The sequence below is a fragment of the Spermophilus citellus genome (genome assembly GCF_964194105.1).
Source record: "Spermophilus citellus genome assembly, chromosome: 4".
NCBI lineage: Eukaryota > Metazoa > Chordata > Mammalia > Rodentia > Sciuridae > Spermophilus > Spermophilus citellus.
This window is the reverse complement of record NC_138185.1, coordinates 212,207,330-212,222,247: the sequence shown is the minus strand read 5'-3', so window position 1 is coordinate 212,222,247 and position 14,918 is coordinate 212,207,330. Positions and strand designations below refer to the sequence as shown.

General features: G+C 35.7%; 1 protein-coding gene across 3 annotated transcripts in view; it reads left to right on the top strand.

Moving 5' to 3' along the window:
- PTPN21 (protein tyrosine phosphatase non-receptor type 21) overlaps positions 1–14,918 on the top strand; it is a 78,706-nt gene that overhangs the window by 32,048 nt on the left and 31,740 nt on the right. For all 3 annotated transcript variants that reach the window (XM_081292141.1, XM_081292142.1, XM_081292143.1), the window contains exons 4-8: positions 4,526–4,623; positions 6,774–6,841; positions 7,557–7,627; positions 9,609–9,696; positions 12,935–13,023. In XM_081292141.1, the coding sequence (XP_081148267.1) occupies positions 4,526–4,623; positions 6,774–6,841; positions 7,557–7,627; positions 9,609–9,696; positions 12,935–13,023 (414 nt within the window). The remainder of the gene's footprint in view (positions 1–4,525; positions 4,624–6,773; positions 6,842–7,556; positions 7,628–9,608; positions 9,697–12,934; positions 13,024–14,918) is intronic.

The following is a 14,918-nucleotide window of genomic DNA, read 5'->3' as shown; positions in this document are numbered from 1 at the left end:
GTTTCTGTCCTACACTGGAGCTGAAAAAAATATAAGGGGAACACTAAGCATCCTGAAATCCAGAAAATGAATTTGAATCTTGACTATGGGAGCTTCTGCCTGAACAATTACTAATAAGCCAAGACAAGTTCCACTTTTGAAAAAAACCGTAAGGATATACAGAGATATTAAGAAAAAGCATAAGAAGAATAATATTGTGTTTTTCAGACTGTTCATATAATATTTGTATTGTTTGATGAAATGTATGATGTAAAAACTTTATTGAAAAGGATGTGTGTATCATATATATAATGAAATTCTCAAAATATGAAGCTTTCTATACATCTGTAAGAAAATTTGAAGTGCATGTGCAAACCAGTTTTTATTGAGATGTTTTCAAGCTGTCTAAATGCTAACATTTAAACTTCATTCAACAAGCAAATGGTCAACACTAATTTGGTGAATCTAAATATCACATTAATGATAGATTATATGTATTTTAAAAAAAATGTATCCCTGAATATGGATCCAGAGATTTAGGTAACATTAGTTTGGTATTCCATTTACTATATTCACTAATGGGTTAATGTATTAGAATTATTATACTGCCATCAAACATAGAGCCTTTTAATTTTTATAATTTTAATTTAAAGCATTGACTTAAGACTTGTTTCTAATAAAATCAGTATTTGCTTAATAGTTTTTTTTCATTTTCTCTTTGTTTATACAATCTTGGAAAATAATAGTGAAGTTTCAGATTCCAATATAAAGTACTTTTGTTCACTGAATAATTTTAAAGTGAATTGCTGACATATGCTGTCATTTATGATATTTTTAGTATTTTCTACAGGTCAGAACATGCTAGATAACTACAATACAACCTTCATTCATTATCAATGATTTTTCAAATAACAGAATTTTTCAAGTAACAGAATACTTGTTAATCATATAAGTTTTATAATAAGGTTGTATTGTAGTTATCTATCATGTTCTGATTGTAGTAAAAACTAAATATATCATGGATGATGTCATATGTCAGCAATTCACTTTAAAATGCTTCAGGGGACAAAAGTACTTTAAATTAAAATGTGCAACTTTACTAATATATTTCAAGATTGTATGAAGAGAAAAGGCAAAAAACATTAAGCAATTGCTTTTTCTCAAATCAATAATAATACATTCTATAATAATGCATTCAACCACTTAATCCTCAAATTATTTTCATTCATTGCTAGTAGCATGATATTGTCCTTTATAGCAAAATATTTCATTCAGAGCCATGAAATGAAATTAATTGTTGTATTTTATAGATGCCTTCAGATTCAAATAGTTCTTAGTCTCTTTTTTACCTTTGAATCTTTTCAGGGAGAAAGCATGTAGAATGTGCTTAAGATGGATTTTCTGGTTTCTTTATGATTGGAACTAGATTACATTTTTTTTTTTTGCAAGAGTATCATAGAATCAATTCTCTGATTTTCTCTTTGAGTCACATAATGTTACATATAATATCCTCACTACTGCTTCTGTTAATATTGGTTATTAAGGTGGTATTTGCAGTATTTTACTTTGTAATTAAATTTTTTGTAGGGAGAGAGTTTGAGACTATAAATATCTTTGTAATCATCCACCACTAATTTTTTTTATTTAATTATACCTATACAGATTCACGGTTTATTTTATTGAGTATGTTGTTACTTGTTAATATTTTAAAGAAATATTTTTCTTTCAGAAATATTCTTTTTTGACAGTTTCAGATTTATAGAAGATTTATAACAGCAGTGCAAAGAATCCCTAGGAAATATTTCTCAAATGTTACTATTTTATTAACTTGTTTTATCTCTTTTTCTCCATTTCCAAAAAGGTACATAATAAGAAAATTAAATTATGAATATCTACTCTAAAAAAAATAAAGTATTGTAGAACCCAGCTTCAGAAAACTAATTAATGAATAAACAAGCTCTAATATAAAGACTGGTGCACTGGGCCATGAAAAGGCTTGGAAGCAATAACAAATATATATCATGAACATCCTGGCACAAGATTTTGGACTTTAATACCATTTTCCATGATAGAAATTGGAATTATAAGGGGAGATGGTGAAATCCCTGTGTAGGTAACCCTGAGACCATGGGAAGTCAAGACCGTTGATGTAAAAAGACTCAGGAACTTACTTGAAGGAACTTTTTATTTAGGAAAGATAGGAAATTTGGGGCATCATAATGAATATTGAGTCCGTAGATTGAAATACAATTGATACACTTAAAAATTTATAAATTCATAAAAACAACCTCATTGGTCACTGTATTAGTCCTTTTTCTGCTACTTTCCACAGCCTGGGTATGTTTTAACAAAGAGATTTATTTTGGCTCATAGTTCGGAGCATACGTGTTTGCAAGGGTGACAGTTTTTCCTGGTATATCATCTAAATTTTCAAGGGAGAGTTTATGTAAAAGGCATTTAACAGCAATGAACAATTTAGAGCATATGTGAAGAATCAGTTCTTATAAATAGCAATATATGTATAACATTAAGGTTAAGAAAATTTCTGTAGAAGACTAAATCCTAGAATTTTAAAGTGGAATCTGTGGACAATATGTCCAATAGATAGACTTTCCTAAATACAGTCTCACTCATATGGGCTTTTGAAATCAGCTGTTTTATACGAAGGTTCAAGTTTTCCTCTTTGAAAGGATCCCAGAGCTACCTATATTATATTTGCTGATTGAGGGAAATCGGTGAGTTCTGCTACTAGCAGGTAGAAGAGGGAAAGTTGGATCTAAAGTCTTCCTATTTGAATTGAAGGTGTTTTGGTTAAGTTCTTTTGTAACAAAGAACAGAAACTTCAGGGACTGGGGTTCAGCGGTAGAACACTTGCCTAGCATGCGCAGGGCCCTGGGTTCAATCCTCAGCACCACATAAAAATAAATGAATGGAATAAAGGTATTAAAGAAAAAAAAATTACAAACTCTTTTGAAAAAAAGAACAAAGAACAGAAACTTTAAACCTTGCTAAAATAAAAAAGGATGATATAAGACTGCATATGAAGCAATTAAAGGGGTGGGCTCTCTGGGGACTTCCAGCAGGAATTGTACCTCGACTGTGCTTCACAGCCAGCCAACCTGGGGAGATTCTGGATTAGGGTTCTCTAAGGACTACACTGGTAGAGTTGGTGGATCACCACTCAACACTGTATCTCTGGCGTTTTGAATACACAGTAGGCCTAGTAATTACCTGTTCAGTGAACAAATAAAAGTAATACATCTTTACTCTAGAGTTTTATTGGAATGGAGAAGTGATAGAGAATCAAGTATTGCTTCCTGACTTAAAGTACACAACTTAAAGTGAGAGACTCTTGGAGTCTCAGCTATGTTCCTTTTCTTGTGTTCAGACCTTCATATATATTATTTTAATATATTCATCCGTGTGAAGGGGCAATGGTACCATTTTACTGGTAATAAAATTTAAATCTAAAAGCCAGGCATCGTGGCACATACCTGTAATTCCAGTGACTCAGGAGACTGAGGCAGGAGAATTGAAAATTTGAGGGCAGCTTCAGCAACTTTGTGAGACACTATCTCAAAAAATAAAAAGGGCTGGGAATGTAGCTAAGTGTTAGAGCACCCCTGAGTTCAAGCCCCAGTACCAAAATAAATAAGTAAATAAAATTTAAACCTACAGATTATGACCTGCCCAAATTCTTGCAGAATCCTTAATTAGAGAGCTGGAATTTAACCTAGGTCTGCCTGACTCTAAAGCTTGTGCTGGTAACTGGTGCTCTATATCTTAAAAGTCACACATTACAGAATATTAAAGTATTTCAGTAGATATTCTGGGATTTTATAAAAAAATTAATATCAGAAGTTAGTTTTCTCAGTCTTTACTTTCTAGGCTTGGGGAACTTCTGCCAAACTGACTGAATCCTTATATTTTCGAGTTACTGTGAGTTTTTAAAGACCTGCCATTTTGCTGGGCGTGGTGGTACACATCTATAATTCCAGTGGCTTGGGAGGCTAAGGCAAGAGGATCTCAAGTTCACAACCAGTCTCAGCATTTTAGCAAGGTCCTAAGCAACTTAGCTATACCCTGGGGATATGGCTTAGTGGTTAAGTACCCCTGGGTTCAATCCCTGGTACCAAAAAAAGACCTGCAATTGATTAATAAATTGTAGGGGTTGTGGGTCAGTGATGGTATACTTGCCTTGCAAGTGTGAGACACTGGGTTCATTCCAAGAGCGACACATATTGTGTCCATCTACAAAAACAACAACAACGAAAGAACAAATTGTAGGGACTATCTTACAAGGCATAAGAAAATGACCTGTTGTCTTATAAATACTTTAGCTTTGAAATAACTATAGTTAGGGACAAATAACTCATTAAATTAGATTTTTATATGTGTGTAAATATGTCAAGGACATTGTTATTCTTTAAAACCATCTGGGGTTAAGGTTTTATTTGACTGATTTATGCTCCTCTACCAAATTATGGTAAAAAGCATTGATTGGAGATAAATTGACATTCACTTTATAAAATTGACATTTTCATAGGTATCAGTATTACTTGCAGCTGAAGAAAGATATCTTGGAGGGAAACATTCCTTGTACGTTGGAACAAGCGATTCAGCTAGCAGGTTTAGCCGTTCAAGGTAAATAATGCATATGAAATGATTAAACTAATAATAATGTGGTAGTTCAATTAGATTAAAATGTGTTATAACAAAATAGCAAGGGATTCTTAAAGTAACTTGACTTTCTGTATACATCTTTTATTTTTATTTATTTATTTATTTTTATTAGTTACACCTGACAGTACAATGATCTTGACATAGCATACATTTGAATGTATACGTCTTTTATAGTGACATATAATACATTTGAATGTATACGTCTTTTATAGTGTTTGTATGTTAACTATAAATACTAATATGCTATTCTCTAAGGGCTTCTTTATAGAAAGAAATTAATTTGAATTACTTCAATAAAATATGAGACTTCTGGAAAGTTAACCAAGTTATATGTCAAGAAAGCAAAACGTTTAATAAATTGAGACACATATATATGTCCAGAGCATTTAATATGCTATGTATCAATCTAGCTCTAGCACTTGATTGGCTACTAGGTAGCAGTTTAGGAAGTAAATTTATCATGCAATGGGTGGATGAGATTATAGTCACTTCTACTTTAAGTATATTCAATTGTTTGGTTTCTAAAGTAATTGACAAAATTATGGAGCATCATCAGCCACAATAGAAATGATTTTCACAAGCATTTTTAAATTTTTTTTAATTTTCCACATGTTTAATATATGTGCATTTACATGTATGTAAATACTATGGCAATATTTCTGAAAGGGTGTTATTTCAAATGATAACTGGCATTTTACCTTGGAGAACTGAAAATTAAAAGAATCAGTAAAATTTCTCCAGATATTACTAGACATGGAGACTTGTCATCTTTAGATAGACACTTGCTAGATACACGTGGAGCCATGTTCCTTTTCAAACTACTTTGAATTTTAAGTATCATCTTGATTTTAAGAATTACTTTTGGAAGCCTGGTGCAGGGGTGCATTCCTGTAATCCCAGCAGCTTGAGAGGCTGAGGCAGGGGGATCGAAAGTTCAAAGCCAGTCTCAGCAACTTATTGAGTCTCTAAGCAACTTAGTGAGACCCTGTGTCAAAATTAAAGACAACTCTGCCCCACCCCCACCAAAAAAACCCAATGTGATATATGTGATTATATACATAACAAAAAAACAAAAACAAAGACAAAAAAAACTAAACACTGGGAATGTGTCTCAGAGGCTAAGTGTCCTTGGGTTCAATCCCTTATACTTAAAAAATTAAAATTATATTTGGGCTGCGGATGTAACTGTTAGAAGAGCTTGCCTAGCATGCATGAGGCCTTGGTTTTTATCTTCAGCACCACAAAATATAAAAATAAAAATACTTTTTCATAAAGTTTTTGCTGAACTCTGAGGGTTTTTTTTTGTTTTTGTTTTTTTGTGTGCGTGGGGATGTGTACCAGGGATTGAAACCCAACCATGCTTTACCACTGAGCCATACCTCCAGCTCTTTTTTTATATTTTATTTAGAGACAGAATCTTGTTGAGTTGCGCAGGGCCTTGCTAAGTTGCTGAGGCTGGCTTTGAATTCACCATCTTCCTGCCTTAACCTCCTGAGCCGCTGGAGTTATAGGGGGTGTGCTACTGTGCCTGGCTCTCAGTTATTTATTTATTTATTTTTTAGTTATAGATGGACGCAATATTTTAATTTTGTTTATTTTTATGTGGTGCTGAGGATCAAACTCAGTGTCTCACATGTGCGAGGTAAGCACTCTTCCACTGAGCCACAACTCTGGCCCTGGCTCTCTGTTTTTTTTTAATGATTTAAAATTTTAAAACAAATACATGTTGCTATAACATATAGATGATTAGGTGATCTAATTCCATTCTCCAGTTTGGTTTCTTCCTGACACTTTTCTGGGCAGAGGAAAGCGTATGCCATTACAGGGAAGGTTTTGTTTGGTTTTTAGTTATGAAAATCAGAGCAAATTATATGTAGTTTCTAACTTTTTTTCTTAATGCACAGGCATTTTCCCAGTCGAGACACATGAATCCATCTAATGAATATTTTCAAAAGATACTGTAAAAACACACTCTTATTATAGCTATCAGACAAATACGACTTCTGGATCATAATTACACCATTTGTATACTGCATGTTGTATTTTCTTGTGCATGTTTTGCTATACAAATTAAGTTTATCAACATGTGAATTTTTTGTCACTTTTTATAGCTGATTTTGGTGATTTTGATCAGTATGAATCCCAGGACTTTCTTCAAAAATTTGCCTTGTTTCCTGTGGTAAGACTTCTTTTGGCCCTGGGCCTTTATATAAACAGTTTATTCTATACCCTTAATAATCCCTGAAATTAAGTCCATTAGGTAGACTTATGAGGCAGGAGTAGCATCAAAAATCAGCATCTTTCAAGGTGTCATTCCTTTTCCTATTGGAGTCTTCTTGGTCCTTGTAAACTCACAGAACCGGAAAGGGCTGTAGTCAGTGCACTGTGCCCTGAAAAATGTGTTTTGTATTTGTATGTGAGTCTAAGGAGTTTTGTTTTCAGTTTTTGAGAACCATGCAGAGGTTTTGCTTCTCACTGAAGACTTGAAACCTTATAAAGTTAATGTTGAAATGTCACTTCTAATGGAAGTGACATAAAAACTATTATTGGAACAATTAAGGGAAGGGGTGTGTCCTTCTTCTGAGTGTCTGCACAGCCAACCACAGAATGTACAAGAAGTTTTTGCACTGGACTCAGAATTGGCTGCCTGATGTTACCTTGCTGAAATAATTCAGCTAAAACTTTCTCTGGTCTGAACTGAGAAGGCAGGGCACGTTTTTTTGGCTCTTGAGCAGAAGCCATTTAATTCCTTAGAAAGATTGTGATTATATACATAGCACAGCTCTCAAATATTAATACCAGTCACAGTTTGCCTGAAGTGAAAAGAGTCAATGATAGTAGCAATGATTTTTCCGAAGAAATTTACATATTTAACAGCTGTGTGTTTTCTTCAGGGATGGTTACAAGATGAAAAAGTATTGGAAGAAGCAACCCAAAAAGTGGCCTTACTACATCAAAAATACAGGTAAAACTAATAAATAAGAGGGAATTGTGCGGAATTAGTGCCTGTTTAAATTTGAAAATTTGCATTGATACATTCAATTTGGAACTTTTCCTGCTATTGGTGCTATTATAAGTAACCAACTTTTACATAATAATATATGTGCCAGGTGCTTTCCCCTTTGAATTTGTTATTTATTATTCATGCTTTAAACCTTTGAGGAAACTGAGGTAGATGAAAGCAGCCAGTCATTTGAAGGGAGCCGATTTGTCAGCCCATACATTAAAAAAGGTTGGTAACCTAAGCCTGTATATGTTAGTGCAAGATTAGGGGGATTTGTTTGCTTTTCGATTTAACAAGTATGAAGTTATTTGCCTTGGTAGTAGTATTTTGGGAGTAGTATTTCAAGTTTTCTCCTGCAGACTTTCTCCTGCAGTATTTTTGTCCTCTGGGGAGCCCCCATGAGTGCCCTGGGCCTTATTGCCTGACTATGCCTCTTTTACCTCTGTGCTAGTGGATACTGAATTTCTTGGATGGTGAATCTCTATGTTGCCTATATGGAAAACCCTCTTCTAGAGAATGCTGGCTCTTATTTTAAGGCAAATACCACATACTTCCTGGTACTTTATATTCAATAAATTCTTTGCTATCTATGTTTCAAAATGAGTTAGGACTCTACATATGGTAGAGTTCTGCTTATAACTTATTTTTTATTGTTTATTAATAATTGTTTATTCCTTTCCAAATAAAATAACATTTTACCTCTACTCTCTCTACTTCTATCTCTCACAAAAGATTAGTCTTCCTATAATAACACTGCCCTCCTATCTCTCCCCACCCCCTCCCAGTGCTCATGGTACTTCCTTGCTCTCATAAGTTGGCTAAATCCTGCACTTTTTTCAACTCTACCTTCTGCTGTTCAAACCAGCCATTTCTTTCCTTGCATAATTGATCCCTCAGGCACACATTGCCCTGCCTTTTGTCACTTTAATTCACTCGCTTGTGTATTTCCTTAAAAGACAGTGTTTAGGAGCTCATTAGTATTCTTACTCTGTATGATGCACAGTATTGGATGTTGTGGCTGAAAGATAAATAGAATAATTTCCTGTCTCCCAATAGTGCATTCCAGCCTGACAATTTAAGGGATGGGCAGGAAAACCCATTGTAATGGTAATTATAGTAAAACAGTAATTATAGTCATATAATAATGGATGCAGTGGGAGGGTTGTGGGCAGAATATATTGGGACTGCACAGGGCAAGGGTGGGCATTGGGGAGTTCCAGAAGGTGACAGACAGGGAGTGATACATGCACTGAGGAGTGAAAGATATTAGGAGTTGGCCACGTTCACTTGTGGGTGACAGTTATACCAGAAAGGGGGATTAACATGTATAGAAGTCCATAGATATGATGGAACGTGGTGCATTCAAAGAAATGCAGAGTTGGAATGGCTGCAGTGTGAGGTGTGTGGGGGAGCAGTAGATGAACCTGTAGAGGAGAGTCTCCATGCATTTGAGCCTGCTCCTTCCCACACCGCTTGCCATCCTCGTAGACCCCAGTCACCTGAGCGGAAAGAGATTTCCACCTACTTCTTCATGCCTTTCTTCCTTCCATTTATCATTTGGCAGTTAGTACATGATTTTTAGTAATGTACTAACTGCCAAATGATAAATGATTCTTAGTAATGCCTGACAAGTTTGGGAATTAAGCACTTACTTGTTGGTTTAGGAAAAAAAAAAAGCTTTCACTTGAAAATGTTTTAGGGGCTGTTTCATTTCTTGCCTTCCTACAATATAAGGAATAGGATCTTGTGTAACTCACTCTCAGCGTTTAGCTTTTGATTTTTGGTAAATATTGAAAAAGAGCTATGTAACCAATTACAGATGCTTAAAAGCTTGAAATATTTATAATGTCTTATACCAAACTGATGTGTAATTTTTAAGAATAATGTTATTTAACCTTTTTAAATTTTGTGAACAATCTTACTAACATCTTTTGGGTTGCAGAGGGCTCACGGCTCCTGATGCTGAAATGCTGTACATGCAGGAGGTAGAGAGAATGGATGGCTATGGAGAAGAGAGCTACCCTGCCAAGGTCAGTGTGGCATGATGTCTGGGGCTCTCTAAAATTAGGCTTAGCAATATGAGAAAACAGTGAGGAAGCGTGAGGATGCCCTGATGTACCAAAGCTAAGGCCCTTGTGAACAAAATTTTGTGAGAAAACAGTCCCATTTTGCAGCTTGTACTTTGAGCTTTTTAAGTTTTAAGAAACTTAGAGTTTCCTAGCCAGGCAGTATGGCACATACCTGAAATCCCTGCAGCTCAGGAGGCTGAGGCAGGAGGATCATGAGTTCAAAGCCACCCTTAGGAACAGTGAGGTGCTAAGCAACTCAGTGAGACCCTGTTTTTAAATAAAATACAAAATAGGGCTGGGGATGTGGCTTAGAGGTTCAGTGACTCTGAGTTCAATCCCCAGTACATGCCCCTCGCCCCCACAAAAAGAAAAAGAAACTTAAAAAAGACTTTTTTTCTTTATTATTGTGTTGCTTCTTTGCTAAGGAAAAAATGAAAATGTTAAGAGAAATTCAACTAAGAAATTTTGCTTTTAATAATCATAGAAAAAATTGGAAAAATGGAGATGCATATGATATTAGTTATTAATGTATTGCCTTTCGATCCAAATCCACCATTTTCTTCTTGCTCTGCCATAATGGAGCTGGACTCTATAAGCAATTCTGTTTTGATAAGTGGACATGATTTGAAGTTTTGTCAGTAGAGGGTCCTAGGGAAGATGCTGAAGGAGACAGGGCTTTCTCTTCCTAGAATCTAGCATTCTTGTTTTCTTCTTGGTTCAACTGTGTGGCTGACAGTGGCATTTGTGGGTACATCTAGTGGTTCTCATCCCCAACGAGTGTCATGGCCATCTGTGAACAGCTTCCACATCCCTGAAACAGTTTGCCAGTGAGTTTCACAGCTCACCCCAGGGCAGCTTCCTGGTACATTCTACTGGCACATCCCCAGTTTCTCAATGAATTCTCAGGAATTTTCCTTCCTGAAAATTCCACCGTCACCTCAAAAAGTGAGTAGTTCCCTCCTTGCGAGGTTTGGCTTACAGCAGCTCATGGGACCTCTCTACCATTTCATTGGTCATGGCCACCATGACTTCTCAAATTTTGGATCCCAGCTCCAGAAGGGAGGGGACTCTTCCAAATTTATTTCTTAGATGGGTACTGTACACTAGAGATAGCGGCTGCTCTCTCTATGCTATTCTTGTAATAAGTACTGCTTTCTATCCCTTCCATAGTTAATCTCTTACTTCTAGTTCATATTTCTTTTTATTAAACATCCCTGTTCAAATTACTGCGTGTTTTATTAAACATTTCCTTTTCAAATTACTGTCCTGTCTCCTGGCTGATCCTTGACAGAGTAAATCATTGAAAAAAGATGAAATAAACTGTAGAATACTATGCAGGAATTAAAAAAGAATGAATCAGGCTTTTGTGAAAGACCAACTGCTATAGGAGTTGCCTCTCTCCAAAAACATATAGAAAATTTCACAAAATGTATGAAATAATTATTTTCAGACCTTGTACTTGAAGCAGCAGGAGACCGTGATCTCTGAAAGAAAAGATACAAATGAAGCTAGCTCTACAATTTCCCAGCCTAGAGGCAGTTTTCAGACTATAGTACAGAGAGGGATACTCAAACTGAGAGTCTTGCTGAGTTGAAGAGAAAGATAGCAGAATACAAATGAGGCCAGAGTGCCAGAAATTTGCAGGATGGAGTTCTGAAAAGAGGGAGCTCCACAAAGAACTCTGGAGATTTTTACAGGGGCCTTCAGGAGGCTTTGGCTGAGTTCTGTCTGCACATACATGGAATAAAACACAATTAGGCCTGGAAAAAAATCACCAAAAGAACTTCTTAGAATTCCTTAAGTTCTGGGAGTTGTAGAAAATTCCACAGAATGGAAGATCTAATATAAAAGGCATCAGAGAGAAGAACAGTCCTATCTCAATAGTGTAGGTAATTAATCCTATAGTAAAACTGCTCTTGGCTTTCCATAACAAAGCTTACAACAAGCCTCAGAAGATCTGAGAACAAAATCCAACACTCTTGTAAGGAATACAGCAGAATCCAGTAAAATTCAACATGTTCAACATCCAATCAAAAGTTAACAGGCGGGCTGGGGATGTGGCTCAAGCGGTAGCGCGCTCGCCTGGCGTATGTGCGACCCGGGTTCGATCCTCAGCACCACATACCAACAAAAAGATGTTGTGTCTGCCGAGAACTAAAAAAAAAATAAATATTAAAAATTCTCTCTCTCTCTCTCTCTCTCTCTCTCTCTCTCTCTCTCTCTCTCTCTCCTCCCTCTCCCTCTCTCCCCCCCCCTCACTCTCTCTTTAAAAAAAAAAAAGTTAACAGGCATTTTAAAAAGCAGGAAATATCCCATCAAGAACCTTTTTTTTTTTCTTTTTGGTTTTTAATTTTTGTATGCTGAACAGCCCATGGACATTTGTACATATATATATTTGTCTCAATCTTCTCATTTCTAGCATTTCTTGAAGGTAGCTATTTTCTTGACTCTTTTTTAAGGACTAGAGTTTTTGATTAGTATACCTTGGTTTTATTTTTTGTTTTGTTTCAATATTATTTTTCTCCTAATTCCCTTGATTATCTTCTTCTCTTTTCTTTCCCTAATAATCAAATTCTACTGTTCTCTCTTTCACTCTTCCGTTTACTCTTTACTACTACTCTGTCTTAGCCTCTTTCTTAATTATTACATCCTACATCTCTGCATTCTCTTCACCTTTTTGAAATAGCATACCCTTTTGTAAACATAATATCTCTACTGTTGGCACTTCTATACCATTTCTGTTTATATTGCCAGCTAATGTTGTAGATGTCAAAAAAGGAAATAAATATTTAGTTTAATGCTGAATATTGGGGCTGGGGATGTGGCTCAAGCGGTAGCAGGCTCACCTGGCATGCGTGCGGCCTGGGTTTGATCCTCAGCACCACATACAAAGATGTTGTGTCCGCCGGGGAAAAAAAAAAAAAAATATTAAAAAAAAATCTCTCTCTCTCTCTCTTTTAAAAAAATGCTGAATATTGGGGGAAAAAAGAGTACAAATTCTTTCAGTGTTCATATGTATTTATAGGAAATAATATTTATAATATTTAGATTTTAATATTTAGATTGTTTTCCTTCTGAAGAATTATTTTGTAGATTTTCAGAACATTTTATATCTGGGAAACAAGTTTAGGGAACTGAGTGTAGTTGTTGCAATCTTATTTTTCTGATTCCTGAGTTTTTCTCTGTTCTCCCCTTTTAGGACAGCCAAGGGAGTGACATAGCCATTGGAGCATGTCTTGAAGGTATCTTTGTGAAACACAAGAACGGAAGGCCTCCTGTGATATTTAGGTATTTTTATTATCTCTGTAAGATAAGAAAATGTGTATTCTGTGGCTCCCATTGGTGGGTTTTCTTTTTTTAGTACTTAGAGTTGTTAAAAAGATTACAAGTCTTTCCCATGGTCTTATTAGAAAATGGGAATATTCTCTTCCTAGAGTGAGATACCACTTGAATGTAGTGGTTCATTAATATACCACTCTCTTCCAAACCAATGTGTAGGGGCTGGGGTTGTGGCTCAGTGGTAGAGCGCTTGCCTAGCATGTGTGAGGTTTGATTCCCAACACTGCATATAGATAAATAAAAATAAAGATTCATTCACAACATATATATATATATATATATATATATTTTTTTTTTTTTAATGTGCAGAAAAAGTGTTTATAATGATGAACTAGTTTTTTCCCCCCATGATGCTAGGGATGGAACCCAGGACCTCTTACATGCTGGGGGGAGCTCAACCACTGAACAACACCCCAGCACCAAGATCACTTAACTTATAAAATGCTTTAAAAATGTGACCCTTTTCTTGCTATATGGGGGCCATTCTTTGTTTCATGTGAATTTTTCATTTGAGCTGATTTCTAGGGCTATTTGTTACAGAAAATTTAGACCTTTCTTTTGACTCTAGTTATGTAACAAAATTCCTAAAATACTAGCATCTCAGCAAATTTCAATTATTTTTGTGATGTTGATTCCCCCCCCCACCAGATTATAAAAATGTTATATTTGTGGAAATCTTGGAGTACATGTAGTAGGAAAGACAGAATGGATGTCTATAGTAGCTATAATAGTGATGTGTAATTTCTTTCTTTCTTTTTTTTTTTTTTTTTTTTTTGGTCACTCAAGGGCATTCAACTACTGAGCCACATCTCCAGCCCTTTTTATTTTTTATTTTGAGACAGTGTCTTGCTAAGTTGCTTAGGGCTTTAATAAGTTGCTGAGGCTGGCTTTGAACTTGTGATCCTCCTGCCTCAGCCTCCCAAGCAGCTGGGATTATAGGTGTGTGCCACCACACCTGACTGTGGTATGTAATTTCTGAGTAATGAATGAAATTATGGTTAATTCCTGGTATTCTGTGTTCCAATTTATATCTTAAACAAAGTAAAATGGGTTATGTTGTTCAATCCCTACATTGTAACTCTTTAAAATCTGTAATTTTAGAAAACTCAATGTTATTTCATAGAAGTATTTTACTCTGAGAGTCTATCTTGATGAAAAATTAAGTTAATATTATTTTTATAAAGTAGCTTGAAACAGATTCTGCCACTTCAGTTTTTGGTTCCTTTGTGTCTGCCTTTTATCACGTGCAGTTTATCATGAGCCAGGTGCTATGCTGAATATTCACATATAATCTTTGTAACAACTCTGAGCAACAGGTATTATTATCACTTTGCATGTGGGATAATTGAAGCTTAGAAAAGTCAAGTTATTAACTGGCCTAACCAAGACTAGAACTGATACTCTCCACTTTAAACAGCTCCTTTTTTCGTATCTCCCTTTATTCTTCTTATCCTTGTACTATTCCCTGCCAACACAGGTTATTCAAGTTTATTTTGTCTTGAACTAGTTTTTCCTTTTTAGAATTGTTTCCCTAAGCTGACACTCTCCCTTCCGTTCCTTTGCTGTACTGTCTTTGGGCCTTACGTTCTCTGCAGAGAACAGACCTGGCTCGATGCAGCTACTCCTACGCTGCACTGCTCTAGACAGGGCTGCTCCCCTGGCAGTTGTACCTTTTCCTCAAACCAGTTACATTAAATCTTCCCAGCATGCTGAGTTGAGGGACAGGGAGAGGAACGTGGACCTAAGTGCAGGACTCTGATGGTGCCCAAGGGGTCTCATGGAAACTTGAGGCATCTACCAGGTTGTCTTCATCACTGGATAGGAATGTTTTCAACCACCTTATT